General features: G+C 48.7%; 1 protein-coding gene across 1 annotated transcript; it reads right to left on the bottom strand.

The window, feature by feature from the left end:
• Positions 1–12,967: 12,967 nt before the first annotated feature.
• RPL6 (ribosomal protein L6) lies at positions 12,968–16,877 on the bottom strand. The gene is made up of 7 exons (XM_059863440.1): positions 16,738–16,877; positions 15,927–16,175; positions 15,737–15,835; positions 15,218–15,361; positions 14,280–14,328; positions 13,580–13,764; positions 12,968–13,164 (listed from the first exon to the last, which is right to left on the bottom strand). The coding sequence occupies exons 2-7, from the start codon at positions 16,173–16,175 to the stop codon at positions 13,012–13,014; spliced, it is 879 nt and encodes a 292-aa protein (XP_059719423.1). The 5' UTR covers positions 16,738–16,877; the 3' UTR covers positions 12,968–13,011.
• Between the last annotated feature and the right edge of the window lie 168 nt (positions 16,878–17,045).

Genomic DNA, 17,045 nt, shown 5'->3' with positions numbered 1-17,045 from the left:
GTCCCCAGCGGCCTGGGCGCCGGACAGCCGGGGCGCGGCGGGCAGCAGCGAGGAGCGGCGCGTTGCCACCGCGGCGGCGGCGCTCCGGGGAGCTCCGGGAGCCGCCGTGCCCGCCCGCAGCCCCGCGTCCCGCGCCCGCCTCACACACACCGCTGACAGCGCGACGCCATGTTGGGGGCTGAGGCGCGCCCGGCATGCACCGCGCGGGGAACAATACACCCGGCCCCCTCCCAGCCCGCGGGGCCCCGCCCCCCGCGCCCCGCGGCGCCGCCCCGAGCGCCGAGACACGCCCCCGGCCCCGGAGCTCCGCCCCCCGGCCGCTCCCGCCGCTCCGCCCGCACCGGCGGCGATGCCGGCAGCGCCTCACCCGCACGGCGTGTGCTCTGCTCAGTGCTCCACCCGCACCGGGCACGGCGGATCGTCCGCACTGGGCACAGTGCCTCGCCCGCACCGCGGGGAGGGTGGCAACCGCGCCGGGAAGAGCGGGTCAGGTGCACCGGGCGCGCCGCCGCACCCGCTCCGGGAGCGCTCCCCTCAGAGCTTCACCCCGTTCGTATCGCGCCTCACCCGCGCCAGGGAGAGCGGATCGCCCGCACAGCGGGGAGCGCATAAACCGCGCCGGGTGCGCTCCCCTCAGCGCCTCACCCGCACCGCGGGGCGCTCCCCTCAGTCCCTCGCTCGTCCCTCAGGGATTGCTCCCCTCAGTCCCTCGCTCGTCCCTCAGGGATTGCTCCCCTCAGCGCCTCCCCTCATCCCTGAGGGATTGCTCCCCTCAGCCCCTCGCTTGTCCCTCAGCCAGGGATTGCTCCCCTCAAGGCCTCACCTCACTCCCCAGGCAGTGCCCCGGGGTCTCACCCTCAGGCAATGGCGGCTCCCTCAGCCCTTCATCTCCCTCCACCGAGAGCTGCTCCCTCAGTGCTATTCTCAGTTTCCCTCTCAACCCTCTTAGATTCACTTACTGGGCCCCTCTGAAACTCCCCATTTCCCTCCAGGGCTGGTCCCTCTTGGTTCTCCCTCATGGTTGTTTCTCCTCTCCCATACCCCTGCTCACCCGTATTTTGTCTGTCCCTTCACAGAATGATTTCCTTTTCTCTCTTCCCCTTGCCCCCATCTGTCACCATCTCAGAAATCCTGTCATCTCTCAAGGAGCTTTTCCCAAAGAGCTCATGAGCAAGCAGGTATGTCCCTTCAAATCTGTACCTCTGTGTTTATGGATTCCAGAGGGTGTAAAGCAAAAGGGTTGCAGCACCTCAGTATGTGTGGAAAAAGGGGGATCCAGAGGAAAATTGATTCTTCTTTCTCAACCCAATTTCACCCTCAGTTCCTTCAGACCTTGCCCTGAGCCCGTTCAGAGGCACAAAGTGTCAGAGGCAGCTGTACCTGGATGTTCAGCAAAGGACGTGCTGCTGAGACAAATCATGTTAATGAGAGAGACGTGGTGATAAATGTTAAATAGTTTTAGTGGATAATTGCTGTGGGGATTCCCATTGCAAGTGTCTGCTTTTCATGGAACAGTGGCTGTGCACAACTGAGCAGAGATAGAGCTCTATGCATTTATTTACCTGTTTGATCAAATTAAATTATTTAACATATTAGTGCATTATAACAAATGTGCTATGCTATTGCATGAAAAGCTTATTCAGAGCTGGAGTAAAACGAGATCTACCACCAGTGCTTTATATCCTATTAAATCTGGTTAGGAAAAAACACATTTTTTCCATGTAATGGACGACCACTCAACATAGAACCCATGCAAAGCACTTTTGTAGCACTGATTCAGCAGTGTGAGCACTCACACCATTGTGTAGCTTGTTTTTGAGGCCAGTTCAGTTGACACAGGGTTCAGGTAAGTTCAAACAAGCAGTAATTTAGAGATCTGTGTGATAGCTCTGTGCACTGTTTGGTAGGACACCCCTGCTATTCATTGTGCTGGAGAGCAGAAGAGTCTCCAGGCTTGGTTTATTCTAGAAATAGATATTATTTGCCTCTGTGCAGCAGTAATTTTTGATCAGGGAGAGTGTGCAGAGCTGCTATCAAAAATTTTTATGAGGGAGAGGCTTCATGGGCATCTGTTATTTTTGGTCAAGACGTGACAGAGAGAACAACGGCTGCAGACAGACCCTGATCCTCCTGTGGGGGCCCTGGGAGGAGTCAGAAGAGAGGGAATGCTGAAATTGGAAGATTTTATGGCAGGTGGGACGTGGTAGCAGAGTTCTGGCAGGGGAGATAAGCCATGCTCCCGAAGGTTCCAAAGGTTCCTCAGAGCAAGGGAAAAGCTCCTGGGGTTGGATTAGTCACAACATTTCATGGGGAGACAGCTATGGGTGTTATTGTTGTTGTTTTGTTCCCAGAGTGGGAGTTTGACATTGTTTTCATTCATCCACTCCTGAAAGGAACAGAGGGAGAGAAACACAAAGTGTGTGTGCATTTTAGTGGGAGTACCAAAAAATCATTCCATCTTTAGATCTTGTGGTACTATCATGGTGCTAGTTGAGTATCTTCCACAAAATCAACACACAGAGCAGAGCTGGGAGTCAAGTGGGATGTTCCCTTCACAAGCAAGGTGAAGGACATCAGCAGAAGGGGTTTGCAGTGTTTCCCAGAGGTTTGGATGTACCTGTTCTCCAAAAGGTTGTTTCACAGGCTGGGTAACCCAGGCTGCAAATGCTTCATCTGCAGCTCTTTCCAAGGCCTCCTGGGCTGCTTTATCCCAGAGGAATGTGGCTGCCACAGCAACTCCCAGATGGAGAATCCATGTTTGATGTGGCTGTGGATTCAATCCTCTGCCTTGGGATGCAAGCCAAGGCCTTTTACAGGAATGAGGAGCTGACTCAAAGCCAGGAGAGGCTCTGGAAGCTTCCACAGCAGGTGAGGCACTGAACGAGGTGTGTGGCCACGTTATTCCCTGGCAGGGACTGTGCTTTGTCCTTTGTCTGGGGCCTGGGGACAGTTTCTCCCAGGAAGGATCCTGATCCATGTGGGTTCCTGTGGGAAGTAACCTGAGCTGCCTCCAGTGAAAACAGCCCCCCTTGGCTCTGACCTGCACATTGTGCAGACTTCCCAAGCTGAACAGAAGGGATATTCACCATTTTATAGTTATTGATTTGCTTATTTGGAGTTCTTCTGAATTCTATTGACTTGACAATTCCAAGGTAAAAAGCAGTTATTGAATGAAAACAACGGAATAAAACTGAGAAATGTACCCTGTCCTGCCTCACTGCAGGTAAATAATATAATTACTGCTAAATGTAATTTCCTAAATTATTTGAAGTGCCTGCCATTCAGGAATTAAGAGTGTGTTGTACAATCTATAAATTACATGGAATGCTGATGTGGCTTCCTACGTGGGATTTTCAGCACTGGGGCTGGACTGGATGCAGCAAACCCCATGCAGTTTGCCTGGAATCTGCTGCAGAAAGTGTTGTGTAATGGAATGAAAAAAAGACAATATTTGTGTTCTGCCTGTCACCAGCAAATGTCAGCTTCAGTGTGCAGTCAGAGGGGTACAGCAGCAACTACAAAGAAGTCTTGGACTACTTTATGGGATGACTTAAAAAATAGACCAGAATAACTTTGTGACACAGATCATCAAGCTGAAGGAATAAAACCCTCAACTTGTAAATAGGTTCCTACAGAAAAACACTCTTTTGCTTCCATTATTTTGCATTTTTTCCCATTATTTTGGAGCAGATGTTGTGTGTTCTTTGTTCTGCTGTGGTTGGCTCTGCCTCTGGTGGCAGGATTTTGGGGATCAGCTCCTTCCTGTGCAGGTCTCCTGTGTCCTTGTGCTTCTCTGGACATCACAGATACTGAGATTTAGCAGAAGATGCTCATGGGCTGTGGGCAAAAATTCACTCCTGCAAGCTGCAAATGGAAATTCCCTATTCCTGCTTGGAATTTGCCTATTATATAATGGGATTTAAAGCAGCATTGTCTCACCCTTCAGTTTAATTTTACATTAACAGTTATTATGTGTGGAGAGAACTCTTTTAATCCCAAGGCTTTGCTGTGTATCTTTCTGTTCATTTAGAAATGGCACTTTCAGTGACCATTGTGGCACTAAGAAATGTGTGAAAAAGAAAAACAAGCTGCTATTTTTATGTGGTCTGCACTAACCAGATTTGCAGACCCTGAATCCTGGCTCCTCTGCCTGGTACTTGTTATTTAGGGAGCCCAAATGCCATCATTAATAAAGCCACTACCCAAGGAATAATGGCATTTCTTGGCACATTATCTGGGATTAAAAAATAGTTTCTCCAAGTAAAACATAGAAAGGACTGAAGTAGGAAAAAAAAAAAAAAATCAGTGTTTGGCAGAGGAGAAGGAAGAAACTAGACAGTGAAATAAAATAATTCCAAACCTCAGAAATGTATTTAAATTGCAAATGGAAATATTCACATTTTTCTCATTTAGAAGAGCAATAATTGCTGAAGATTGCAAGGTGGGCTTGAGGGAGGAAGAACAAATAGATATTTTTCTTAAAGTGAATAAGGGTTATAGGAAACAAGAGTATGAGTCACTACCTTGCAAACATGGCCTTACTTAAATTGGACAGGAAACAAATGTAAATTATGGAATCACAGAGTCTGGAAATCCTGGAATGGTTTGGGTTAGAAGGGACCTCAAAGCCCATCCCATTCCACCCCTGCCATGGGCAGGGACACCTTCCACCATCCCAGGTGACTCCAAGCCCTGTCCAACCTGGCCTTGGACACATCCAGGGATGGGGCAGCCACAGCTGCTCTGTTCAGTCTCTTCCACTGTTGAATTGTCTTTAGCTTTAGGGAGTTTCCTAATCCATTCCTATTGTAATTTAACCATTTCCTTTCCCAGCTGTTGCAGACACAGAGAACAGTTTCTTTCCTCCCTCTCCTGTTGTCTTCACCCATGAGGGCTGTGAGCAGAGTTCCTCCCCACCGTCTCTGCACTAAATCATCCCTGTCCTTTCAAACTTGGAAAGTTGGAAGCCTGGTCTTTTCTTTGGGATCTCCTGCTCCTTTGAGGTGCTGTCATTTAACAGTGCTCTCCCAAATTTCAGGTCTCATTTTCTTACTCAAGTAGCCTTTTCTGGAAGTACCTAGATGCTGCCTATCAGTGAGGAAGAGTGGCTGGGAGCTGAGCAGATCCCTGAGTGGTTGTCCTGAATTTTTGAATCTTGAATGTCTCAGAAGACTCATTATTACTATCCAAAAATAGGTAGGTTTAAATACAGCTATTCTGTGCTGTTTTAAAATTCAACCTTTCTGAAAACTGGTGCAGTAACACGAGGGATAAATAAATGGAAAAAGAAGAATCTGGTACAATATTCTGCTCAATATTGTAAACATATAAATGTGACAAGGTGGCATCTCTGGCTTCATATTTACCCCATATTTTACTTAAAGTTTTATTTAAAACCCTTGGAAAGAGAAAGTGTCATAAGCTGGTTTTCTCTTAGCCTATCAAGAAATATTTTGAGTGTCCATGTTTGTATTTCAAGAATTTCCCCTAATTTCCCAAGTGAGTTGGTTGAAATACTGATCCTGCAATCCCTGTGTTTGAGGGATTCCCTCAGACAGGGATTGGTTCAAACACAGGGGAAGTTCCTGTTACTTCACCCTGAACAAGAGCTGTAATGGCCAAATTCCAGAACTGATATCCCTGGAAAAGTTCTGTCTCCCCACCCAGACAGCTCCATGCACTCATTGGTCAAAGCTGGGATCTGGGCAGAGCTTCACACAATATTTATTAACAATGTCCAATCCTAATCAGAATAAAAAGCTGAAATGTTGACATTTGCAGAGCAACATTCCAGGGGAAAAATTCCATGTTGGGACAATTTCCTTGTCCAGGGCCAGGTTGGAGAGGGCTTGGAGAAACCTGGGATAGTGGAGAGTCTGAACCAACAGGACACCAAAGCAAAGAGGGAAAACAGGATTTTAAATGAGGATTTTAAAAGAGGTGCTTCTTGAACTTTCATCATCTCTGTCTTTTACTTACAATTCCTAAATCAGATCCAAGAGTGTGAATTCCTAATTAGCAGGTTTGCACTGGCATTGCAGCACTACCAACCCCTTTTCCTGGCAAAGGAAGGCAGGGCAGTGAATCCCTGGCCTGAGCAAATGTTAGTCTGTGCTGATTTTCTCTTCAGTGGTGACAGGCATTCAAAACAAAGCTAAAACTGAAAGCCACTAATTGAGAGCTGAAGGCAAGCTGTGCAAAGTGGAGTAAGTGGAATGGTTTTCCTCTGGGAAGAACAATTTTGCTCTCTGTGTGGTGCTGTCTTGCAGCTCTAAGTACCCCCATCTCCAAAGGTGCTCTTCCCATGGAGCCTTCCTCCCTTTCCTTTCTTTCTTGCAGCATTTCTCTTGTTCTTTGCAGTGTCTCTTTCCTCTATTTCCAAATGAGAATCTGATTTTAAAACAAGAAATAACTATTACACAATAAAGTCCCAGGGAGTGAACAAGTTGACAGGATATAAATATGAGGGAAACAAACAGAAGAGGCTGGAGATGTTTGCTGTGGTTTGGGATGCTGCTGATTTATGTGAGAGGTGCAGTCCTCTTATGCTCTCTATCACTCACCTATTTTCCCCAATTTTCCTTCCAGCCAGATGGCACAAACCAGGAAAGGCCAAATAATTCATCATTCCACATTTAGGCTGGACTGGCCCCTGGGTGAAGCCAGGGTGGTTGAAAATCTTTTCATGCTGCTACAGGAGAGTTTCTTTCTTAGTGGTGCGGTAGAGGTGAGTTTGTGGTGCTGAAGTGGAATGTCCTGTGATTATAAAATCCTGCTCCTGACAGGGAATAGGAATTGTTTTATAAACCTTCACTTTATGCTTAACAATAGCACAGTGCTTCTTTAAAGAACATCACAAAGAGCTTACAGAGAACCAGGAAGAATGAAACTTCAACTAAAATAACCCCTCAAACAATCAATTCATCAACAGGAGAACCAGAGCAGTGCTGTCACTCACCCAAAGCCACCAGCATCACCCCCTTCACGAGATTATAATTTCCCAGAGAGGTGACATCAGCCCAGCCCTCCTCCTGCAGCACAGGGACCACATTTTGAGTGCTGGGCTCCATTCTTTTATCATGTGGCTCTTGATTGGGCCTGACAAGCACATCAAAAAGACATTTTTTAGGCTTGATTATCCAGTCTGCCCAGGCTTGGGGTGGTAGCAATTGAATGACATGAAAAGTTGAAGCTCAGGGTGACAGGATGGGAAGAGTGATAGAAATTCTAATGAGAATTATAAATCCCCAGGAGCAGCTGCACTGCCTGGCTCACACTGGGACACCCTTCTCAGGCACTTGTGAAATCAGCACTTATTTCAAGGGAGCCCAAGCTACACAATTTGTGCTGTTATTTGGATTATTTTAATTCTGTTTTTTATTCAAGCTGTCAGGCAGTTTGGGGATTAATGGGTTGTCTGTGTTAGAAGGCAGTTACAGAAAGATGTGAGACATTGCCTTGATGAAGTTCTGTTTAATTACAAAGCAGGCAAGTCTTTCCTGGAGTGCTGGATTAAATAAACCACACATTTTTATGCTCAGTGCTTTGACCAAAGCCAGGATTTGAACAAAAAAACCCCCACCCTCTTGAAATTTCTCCTGCATCAGCAGCCTCAAAAGGCAGTTTTCCTTTTTCTCCCTCTGCTCTGAGCACGTTTGGCTTTTTTCTCTTCCACAAACACAAAGCTCCAGGTTTCCAGTGGCCTTTTTTGCACCTTGTCAGGCCCCAGGGAAGCCATGTGGGTGCTGTTCAGTGCACAGGAGCTCTGCCATGTGCCTCTCCTTTGAGCAGGAGTTACTGTGCTTTCAGTCCCTTGATTCCACAGGGACATTTGTTCAGGTTTTTTGTGTTTTCTTGAAGGAAGAATTCTGGTTCCCCACCAATTTCTATGAAATTCCACAAAAGACATTTTCCTTTCAGCTCAGCAGGACACTCTCAGGAGAAATTTGAATGGTGCCATCGTTTTGAGGGTGCATCACTCCTTTTAGGGCCCTATTCTGAAAAATGCACTTCCTCCCTTGTGAACCAAGGGCTGATTTTGTACATTTTTATCTTGGCTTTATTTCCTCTTGTCCAAATGGCCATTTTGAACAATAGGATCCCATGTACAGCACATGGTGATACTTGAAAGCCTTAATTTTAAAAGTTACATCCTAAGGCATCTGTCAGGCCAGTGGAAAACCTCTACATCCACTAGGCCTGACAAAGTAGATGAAGATGAAACTGCTTCTGGTTTAAACTTTATTTTCTCCATGAGATTTAAGGGCATTCCTTGGAGTGGCTCTCTGCATCCTACAGACTTGTTCCAATGGATTGGAGAAATCATTTTACCTTTGTGTAGTTTCTTGGTGTTCTTATGGCAGTTTTTGACCTGTGCTGGGTGTCACAAGGCCAAAGTGCTCAGCAGATGTAAAATATGAGAAGCTGGTTATGATCATCATTAAAACCAATCTGCAGGCAAAGCACCAGGAACTGCTCATTGGGCAACTGAAGAAACACCCAATGGCTCCAGAGTTTCTGAATCTTTGAGCTCTTCTGCCCTGTACAAATAAAACAGCCTAAATTCTGCAAAAAATGATATTAAAACTGATAAATAGGACTATGAGAACATTTATTCTTTGTGCTACCTGTGCCAGTCTTCAACACAGCACAACTTTTGTACTTTTTAGTCTGAAATGTTGATATGATCTCATAGGAGAAGATCAGATTAATGGATCAGGTTCCCTCTCAGTGTCAGCCAAGCAGAGACTGCTTATTCTTTTATGTACTTCAGAAAATGGACACAAATTTTCCATTTTCTGAAGTTGAAAACACTTCTCGAGACCAGACATGAGAAAGTATTTCTGCTTTCTGCAGTATGTGAGCACAGACCTCTCTGAAAATAAGTGAATTGCTCAGGATCACACAGAAAATCAATATTGCTGAGGAAAAACCATTGAATTTCTTTCATCTCAAGTCCTATTTTGACTACTGTGCTTCCTCTCTCCTCATCACTATTACAACTAATAAGTGTTTATGTCTGATGGAGTGTGAACCATGCTTAGGTCAGAGAAGCTGCTGGCTCTGTGTGCAATCCATCATGCAAAGTCATTTCCCCTGAGATAAACACTGAAATACTGGGGAAAAATAAAATGAGCAAAAAAAAAAGCCAGCCAGCTGCCAAAAATGGGGGTTTTGACTGATAGCTGGGAGACGGTTAAGACTGCTCTGATCCAAACACCGCAAACAACAAACAAATAATTAAAAAGTAACTAAATAAAGATAAATGTCCTGGCTGCTGCATGGCACCCATGTCAAATTCCACATGCAACCACCCCAGCCCCACCTCTGCAGTGACTCAGGCACTGCTGGACTTCGCTCAACCAGTGGCATCCAGAGCAAAACATAACGAGGACTATTATGAATAAGATCCTTATAAAAATAAGGATTTAATTGCTCTAATTGCTTAAGCAATGAGTTGTCAAGTGCTCAGTGCAGACTGCAATGCAGGAGAACTGGAGAAATCCAATTAACAGGTGAATAGTGGCTGGGAACCTCAGTTCCTCTTCGCAAACCAGGACAGGAGCAAGGCTCTTTATGGTGTATCCATAGGATTGGCATTTGCTTGATTATTTATTGAGCTTGTGGGGACATCCATATTGAATTTATTGGCAACAGTTCTGAACTCTGAGGAGAGGGAGGGCAGGGATCAGGTGGAAATAGGCTGGGAGAAAAAGGTTCAGCCTCTCCTTCATGACAAGGCACGTCCTACAGCACAGATGAACTGAGCAGCCAGCCCCTGGACATCTGGGAATTTGGCAAATTTTCCTCACCACTTGGCCCAAAAGGTGTGGGAATCCCATAAAAGCACCTTCACACTCCAGCCAGAGCATCCTCTCTTAATTAAGGTTACATCCAAGAGTGTCACAACTGAAATGCCACAGGTAACTGTCCTCTACAAACCTGGCACTGGAAAGCACTTTGTCTTTGTCTTGCAGATCAGCCTCAGTTTCTCCTGAGGATCCTGGTCCCAGCAGATTCTCATTCCAGAGGCAAAGGCAGTGGCTGCTCCCTGAGCAGCTGGACAGAGCCTCACTGGGCTGGAGCTGCAGCCACCAGGCCACTGCACAGCTGACAGGTAAAAGTAGGTGCCTGGAGATAACAAGGCATCACATCTTATTATCAATTCCCTGGGAAAGCCAACATCCCTCTCTCTTTCCTCTCCAAAGGATGCTTTATTATAATTACATATCACTTTATTAGGCAGCTGAAGCAAAGAGCACATTTGATGCTAATGAAGTGCTGCTGTGGTTGAGGCTGTCACTATTTTTGGAGCTGCACATCTCCAGCACTTTTCATTGGGTGATGGAGGCTTTGGATGTCTCTGGCTTCTTCTGTGGGGGCTGCCCAGGAAAAAGCAGTGACTCAGCGAGCCCAGCTGCAGAACTGTTCACATGGAATGGGAAATGCTGGGGACAGCCAGAACACACACAAAGGCTCTTTATGTGCTGCAAGTTGTGCTCAGGTAGGGGCCAGCATTATCTGGATTTAAAAAATCCCTCTGTGCTGGTCACCTGCACAGCCTCGTTTTTCCTGTTTTCCATCCCTCACCCTGCAGCTTTTCAAAGAAGGCAGATTGCACAGAATTTAGGGAAAATATTTGGGAGGTTGGAGACAGACACATCACAGCTGATCACTGGCTGCCTCTCCTTTTGGAGTAGGAGGGGTTTGCCATCTCCATTTCCTGCAGCAAAGCCCAAGGAGCTGCTCGGCCTCGGGAAGGCAGGACTTGGTGTTCCAATTTCTCCTGCTCCCACATCCCTTGGTGTGACACTGGCATCCAGCTGGGCCAGTGACTCAGCTCAGCCATTGACAGGAGCAGAGATTCCTCCCTCCCTTCCTCCCCACCTTGCAGGGCGTGTTACTGTCACCACCTCATCACACAGGTGACAGGAACAGGGCAATGGCAGCACTGCTCCCGACCAGCAGCTGTTGATAACCAACTCCCATTTCCAAATCACTTCCTGACAGCACACTGGCAGACAAAGCCTCCCCTCCCAGCAAATAAGGTTAATGGATCCAGGTGTCTCCTGATCCACAAAGCAGGAATGTGTCAGGGCAACCAGGAATTCCAGAGAACACCATTGGATCTCCACACCCAACTGGTTTAGGGGGTGTTTTATTACTGCAACTTCCCCACTCCCCCAGGGAAGGGAATGACTGGAGCATTAGTATGTCCTGCAGTTTTCCCTCAAGAGCACAAGGGTGTGACTGAATTTACATTAACATGTGCTCACACAAACTCTTCTGATTCTCCCTGAATGGGGATTTACCCATTTTGTTGTTCCCCCACACAATTTTTAATTTAAATGAACTTTCTAAGCATATTTAGTTAAGGTTTTTCTTAGACCTACCTTAGGAGTAGCAAGGAGATGTCTACAACCCTTCTGTATCTTTTTGGACCTGATTTACATCAACAGGCCATTCCCAGAATTGCAGGAAAAACTCCCTTTAACTTAAAAACCTCTGACTAATCCCATTATCCAGCAAAGCACACACAGGATAAGATATAACCAGTAACAGATAAAATTCCAACATCAGAAAATAAAGAACACAGGGCAGAACACAGCACACAGCAAGAGACTCCTGGCAGCCAGGCCAGGAATTGTGCACAGGGCACAGCCAGCTCACTGCCCCCCTCTGCTGAGCCTCACCGATACTTCAGAGAGAATCCCAGGCTGCTTTGGCTTGGAAGGGACCTTACAGCTCATCCTGTCCCCAACCCCTGTCACTTGCACCATCCCAGGGTGCTCCAAGCCCCGTCCAGCCTGGCCTTGGACACTTCCAGGGATCCAGAGCCAGCCACAGGGATCCTCTGGGCTCCCTGTGCCAGGGCCTCAGCACTCCCACAGGTAACAATTCCTTCCCAGTATCCCATCTAACCCTGACTCTGGCAGAGGGAAACCATTCCCCATGTCCTGTCACTCCAAGCCTTGTCCCAAATGCCTTTCCAGCTCTCCTGGAGCTTCTCTGGACACTGCAAAAGGCTTCAAGGTCTCCCTGGAGCGTTCCCTTCTGCAGGCTGACACCCCTCAGCTCTCCCAGCCTGGTAATTAGCAACAGGAAGATGGTGGGAGTGCCCAGTGTTTCACTTCAGACACTTTAACACCCACCAGCACCAGACTGCAACCCCTTGGTCCAAACCAGGTACTCCAAAGGTGCCCAAATTCTCCCACTGCCTCTGGAGCACTCCAAGCCCAATTCCCCAGTTCCTCTTTCCCACTGAGCATGGCTTTCACCTCAGGGAGGGCTGCATTGTTCTCTTTCCCATCCTGTTTTCATGGAGCCTGGATGAATTTGTTGAAATCTCTATTTCTCGTCAAGTCTAACCCTGCTGGCTACCTCAGCTCAGAATTACTGGGCAGACAGATGGTGCAGTTACATAAACCTGGATTCCTGCAGAAGTCTGGCTAAGGAAGAGCTCCCGAGTGCCAGACTTGGTGAACTGTACATCCCTGCTTTGTGTAAGAGCATTGATTTCTGCTGGGTTCAAAACAGCACAAACCTTCTCCACTCACTTTTCAGACACTATTCTGCAAAACTGTGGAGCATTCCCAGCATTTCCACTTCAAAATCAAAGCATAGCTCCTGAAATACCTCTAAGAAGTTATTTATTAGCTGAAGTTCAGTACAGATGTATTTTGTCTTGATTTTATCCTGCACTGTGTCCAGCATTAGCTACTATTCCCAAAGCAAAATCTGTTCAGGATCCCTTCCCCGCTCGCTCAGAGTTAAGAAAACTGAATTCCTACTTATGTTAAATAGTAAAAGAAATCCAACAACCACCACAAAACTACAACAGCCAAAACTCCTACACCCCAAACTTCTCCAAATTCTGGTCACTGCCTACAGCCCCTCAGAGCAACAAGCACCACCCGAGCCGTGTAACACCTGCTGTTGCACACTGCAATGAACACACCACAAATCCTTGCTTTTTTTCCTTGGAGTTTAATTGTGGTGCTTGCAGAAGGCTCAGAACACCAATTTGTGAGGATAAACTCCATTTGAGAGAGAGAATGTGGAGCGCAGGTACCCCCGGAGCTGAGGCACCTTCTTGATCCGTGCCAGGATCTGGGAATCCACGGCCTTCTGGTCTGTCTTGCGCTGCTCCGTCAGCTCATATTTCTGCAAAGCACAGAGAGCAACATTAAATCCTGGGAGCAACTGGGATCCTTTAGAGAGAGAAGGAAATTCAGGGCAAACCCCGAGTTTTGGGATTTTAAAGAAATCTTTCCCTCATTTGTTCTCGATAACGGGAACATGGTGGAGCACTGAAGTGTTCCTTGGAGCCAAAACAATGGTCAAAAGGATATTTAACTGGAATGGCATTTCTTGGTCAAAAATACACTTAACTAGAGTAATAGCTCCTTCTCCTCTGAGAAAAATCCCCAAATTTAAAAGGGGGGATTACCTCATTTTAATGGCACCACCTCACTTTATTAATGACCACTTAAAATCCACCTTTTTTTTTCTCTTGCTAATTCCCCCTTTCCAGCCCAACATGGAGCATTGAGAAAGAAGGAACCACCCTGTCCCTTACTTCTTTCTCAGTGTCAAAGATCTCTCCTTCCTGGTGCTTGGGCTTCCTCAGCCTCTTCTTCTTGAAGTAGGAATCCGTGAGATGCTTGGGAATTTTCACCCCAGTGAGATCCACCTTTGTGGATGTGGCAATAACAAATTTCTGGTGGGCCCTGCGCAGAGGCACACGGTTGACAGCCAGGGGGCCTGAAGGCAGAGAAGACAAGAGAGAACAAGATCAGCTTTTCTGCTGAAAACCACCGCCTTGAAGCTGAATTTCTGTAGTCAATGTGATGACCAGCTCCTTCAGAGTTGCTGACAGCTAAAATCTCAACAGTCAAAGCCCTCTAGAAATACAAAAATCTCCTTTCTGATCTCTTCCAGGTAGTCAGATCCTGAAGCTTAATTATCTCCCCTTCACCTCCTTGCAAAGTCACAAATGACAGAACCATTAAGGCTGGAAAAGATCCCCAAGATTGTCAAGTCCAACTTTTGACAGATCACCACCTTGTCAACTACAGCAGTGCCCTGAGTGCCACATTCAGCTGTTCCTCGGACACCCCCAGGAGCTGTGACTCCACCACAAAATGTGATTCCCCACTGATGTGCCAAACCAAAGACATGCAGATCCATTGTGCTACTGACCCCAGAGACAAACTTGAACTTAAAAGACCCGAAGAACCCCCCAGAACAAAAATACCATGTTTAAATAAATTTTTTACCTGTAACAAGCAGAAGGCCAGTATCAAGCTGCTTCAGGAACACAACACGCTGTAAAGAAATGAGATGGGACATCAATCCTCAGGTCCCAGTGCTCCCATACCACAGCCAAACTGGGATTGTGCCTCTGTTACTGGTACAAGCACTGACAGTGCTCCAGGTGTGGGTCAGCTGTGCCACCTGAGGAGCTGCCACCTTGTGATCCAAGCTCCAGCACTTCGAGGTGCCTCCTCTCCAGCCAAGTGTGACTCTCCATGAGCTTTATCTCTCAAGGCTGAGCAAAGCCAATTACTCCAGTTTTACTTTTTCCCCATCCCACAGATGGCAACAGCCATCCCAGCACCCAAATCCTTTGTGTGAGTTATAGACAGGAACTGGATAAACACCACAAGGACTCTGTAACTTCACACAGTCAGAGCCATTCCCCAGTTGTGTTTTGTTCCTTCTGGTCAAGGTTTCCTTCTCTGACAGCATTCTTTATGGAACCATGAACATCAAAGACAGAGAATTCAAGAAAATAAAGGGTACCAGATGGTCACCAGTGCTGGTGACCACCCTGAGGATGGACAACCAAATAAATTAATCCATTATACCCTGATAATTAGATTAAGAATCAAACTCTAATTTTTCCTTTGCAGTAACTGTTGTAAGAAAAGCTTTGTCTTTGTAGGAGCAGCAACAGAAACAGGCGCTGCCTTTCTCTGCAGCAAAACTCTCTGCATTGTGTCCAAGCAACAGGCTGAGCCTGTTTTACTTCCAGCTCTGCTCAGAACAATCCTAATTTACAAACATTTCACCTCTGCCTCCCCTAAAGACTGGACAAGGAACACACCCAGACAGAAGTCACAGATTTACACCCAGCAGGGTCAGGCAGTATCAACTGGGAGATTCAGGGTGTCTGAAAGGCTGGCAGACCCCTGGGAGCAGGAGCAGCGCCCACCTTGCCGCGGTGCCGGCCGGTGAGCAGGATCAGCACCGTGCCGGGGGTGATGGACGCCCGCAGGCGCCGCTTGTGCTCGCAGAAGGGCTTCTTGCCATGGCTCAGCAGCTTCCGGGGAACGTCCTCCGTGGGGTAGTACCTGGGCTGGGAACACAGGACAAACATCTTGTACCACTGTGCGTCTCACAGCACAGCAACTCCTCAAAAAGGGTCTCCCTGTTTCCCTGAAGTTCAGTTTTCTAAAGGATTTCTGCTGCAGATGGGCTTGGGAACACTCTGAATATTTTGGAATATTTAGTATCTCCAGCTCTGTATTTGTGTGTGCTTCCACCTCGGCACAGCAAGACACAGGACAGAGAATTCCCACCTGAATTCCCACCACCTCCCACGAACGCTGGGTCTGTACTCACAGAAAGCACAGCACAGGCTGAGGCCCCTACATCACCCCAAGCACGACGCTCACCACCCTGCCTAAAGCCCCCCGCAGCAAACCACGAGCATCCCGGTGCTTTTCCATACCATCTTCCGGATTTTAACCACCCGGCTGCCTCCATTCTTGTCTCCACCCACTGGCTTAGTGATGGTGGCACGGGGCATCTCCTTCTTCTTCTTCTCTATCTGTGTGCAAAGAACAAGGAAAACTCAGCACATTTCAAACCAAAGGCACCATGATAAATGCGATTATCCCCCCCAAAGCTCCCCACCCTACCTTTGTCTCTGGGGCCGTGTACTTGCGCTTGTAGAGGGCTTTCCTGGCGTACATGGCAGAGCGGGAATACCTCCCGATGCCCCGGGCCAGGACGGGGTTACGGCTGGCATGGTACTTCTTCACCCTCTTCTTCTTGTCCCCTGCTGCTTTCTGGCTTGGCTTCTGCTCCGCCGGCTTCTTCTCCCCTGCCTTCTTCTTGGCCGGCTTTTTCTCAGCTGGCTTCTTCTCCGGCGCCTTCTCGCCCGCCATCTGCGACCACGGACAGCAGGGTTTAGGGCTCGTTACAAAGCGCAGAATATAAAAATAAAACAAACCATCCTTCACACCTTTCTAGTAGCTGTCAGCCGCCTCCTCCGGGCGTAGCTGACAGCCCTGTCCCCTGTGCGCCTCTACGCGACTTAAGCTGCTCCTGCACGCTGGTTACAACAGCTCCAGCGCACATCCAAGCACTCCTCGGTGGGAAGCCCGAGAACACGCAAACGCATCCCGAGCCTGCAGCCGCCTCTGTCCCGGCTCGGGATTGCCTCGGCACCGCTGAGCTGCCGGGCCCTGCCCCAGCGGCCTCCCCCGTCCAGCCCCAACCCAGCTCCCGGGAGGCTCCGGCGCGGCCTCCGCATCCTGCCGCGGCCTGGCCCGCTCGGACCGGCGACACTCCCGCTCCTCCCCACCCCCGCGCCCATCCGGGCCCCTCCGCCGCTCCCCGAGGCTGCCGAGCCGCGCCTGTGACCGCAGCGGGGCCGCCGGCGGGCGGATGGCGGCGGATGGAGCGCGGTGGGCCCGACACCGATGGCGGCAGCTCCGCCATCCTCACCTTCCGGGGGAGCAAAAGGGACTCACATCCGGGTGCGCGGGCTAAGGACAAGGCGGCGTCTGACGTCAACGCGCCGCGCGGGGGAGCATGGGACTCGTAGTCTGGGACGGTCCGGGCTGCCCGGGGCAGCCCCGGGTCACCGGCGAGGGGGACACCAGACCCCGCGCCCGCTCCGGGGGCTGCGAGACCCCCAGCCCGGACAGCGGCCCCGCCGCGTCGCCGCCGCTTAACTCGCGTCCGCTCGGGGCTCGGCCGGCTCCGCGCCCTGCCCCGTACGCGGGCGAGGCTCCGGTGCCACCGCGCTCCGG

Source organism: Haemorhous mexicanus, chromosome 19, assembly GCF_027477595.1.
Source record: "Haemorhous mexicanus isolate bHaeMex1 chromosome 19, bHaeMex1.pri, whole genome shotgun sequence".
Classification (NCBI taxonomy): domain Eukaryota; kingdom Metazoa; phylum Chordata; class Aves; order Passeriformes; family Fringillidae; genus Haemorhous; species Haemorhous mexicanus.
This window is presented reverse-complemented; position numbering and strand designations above follow the sequence as displayed.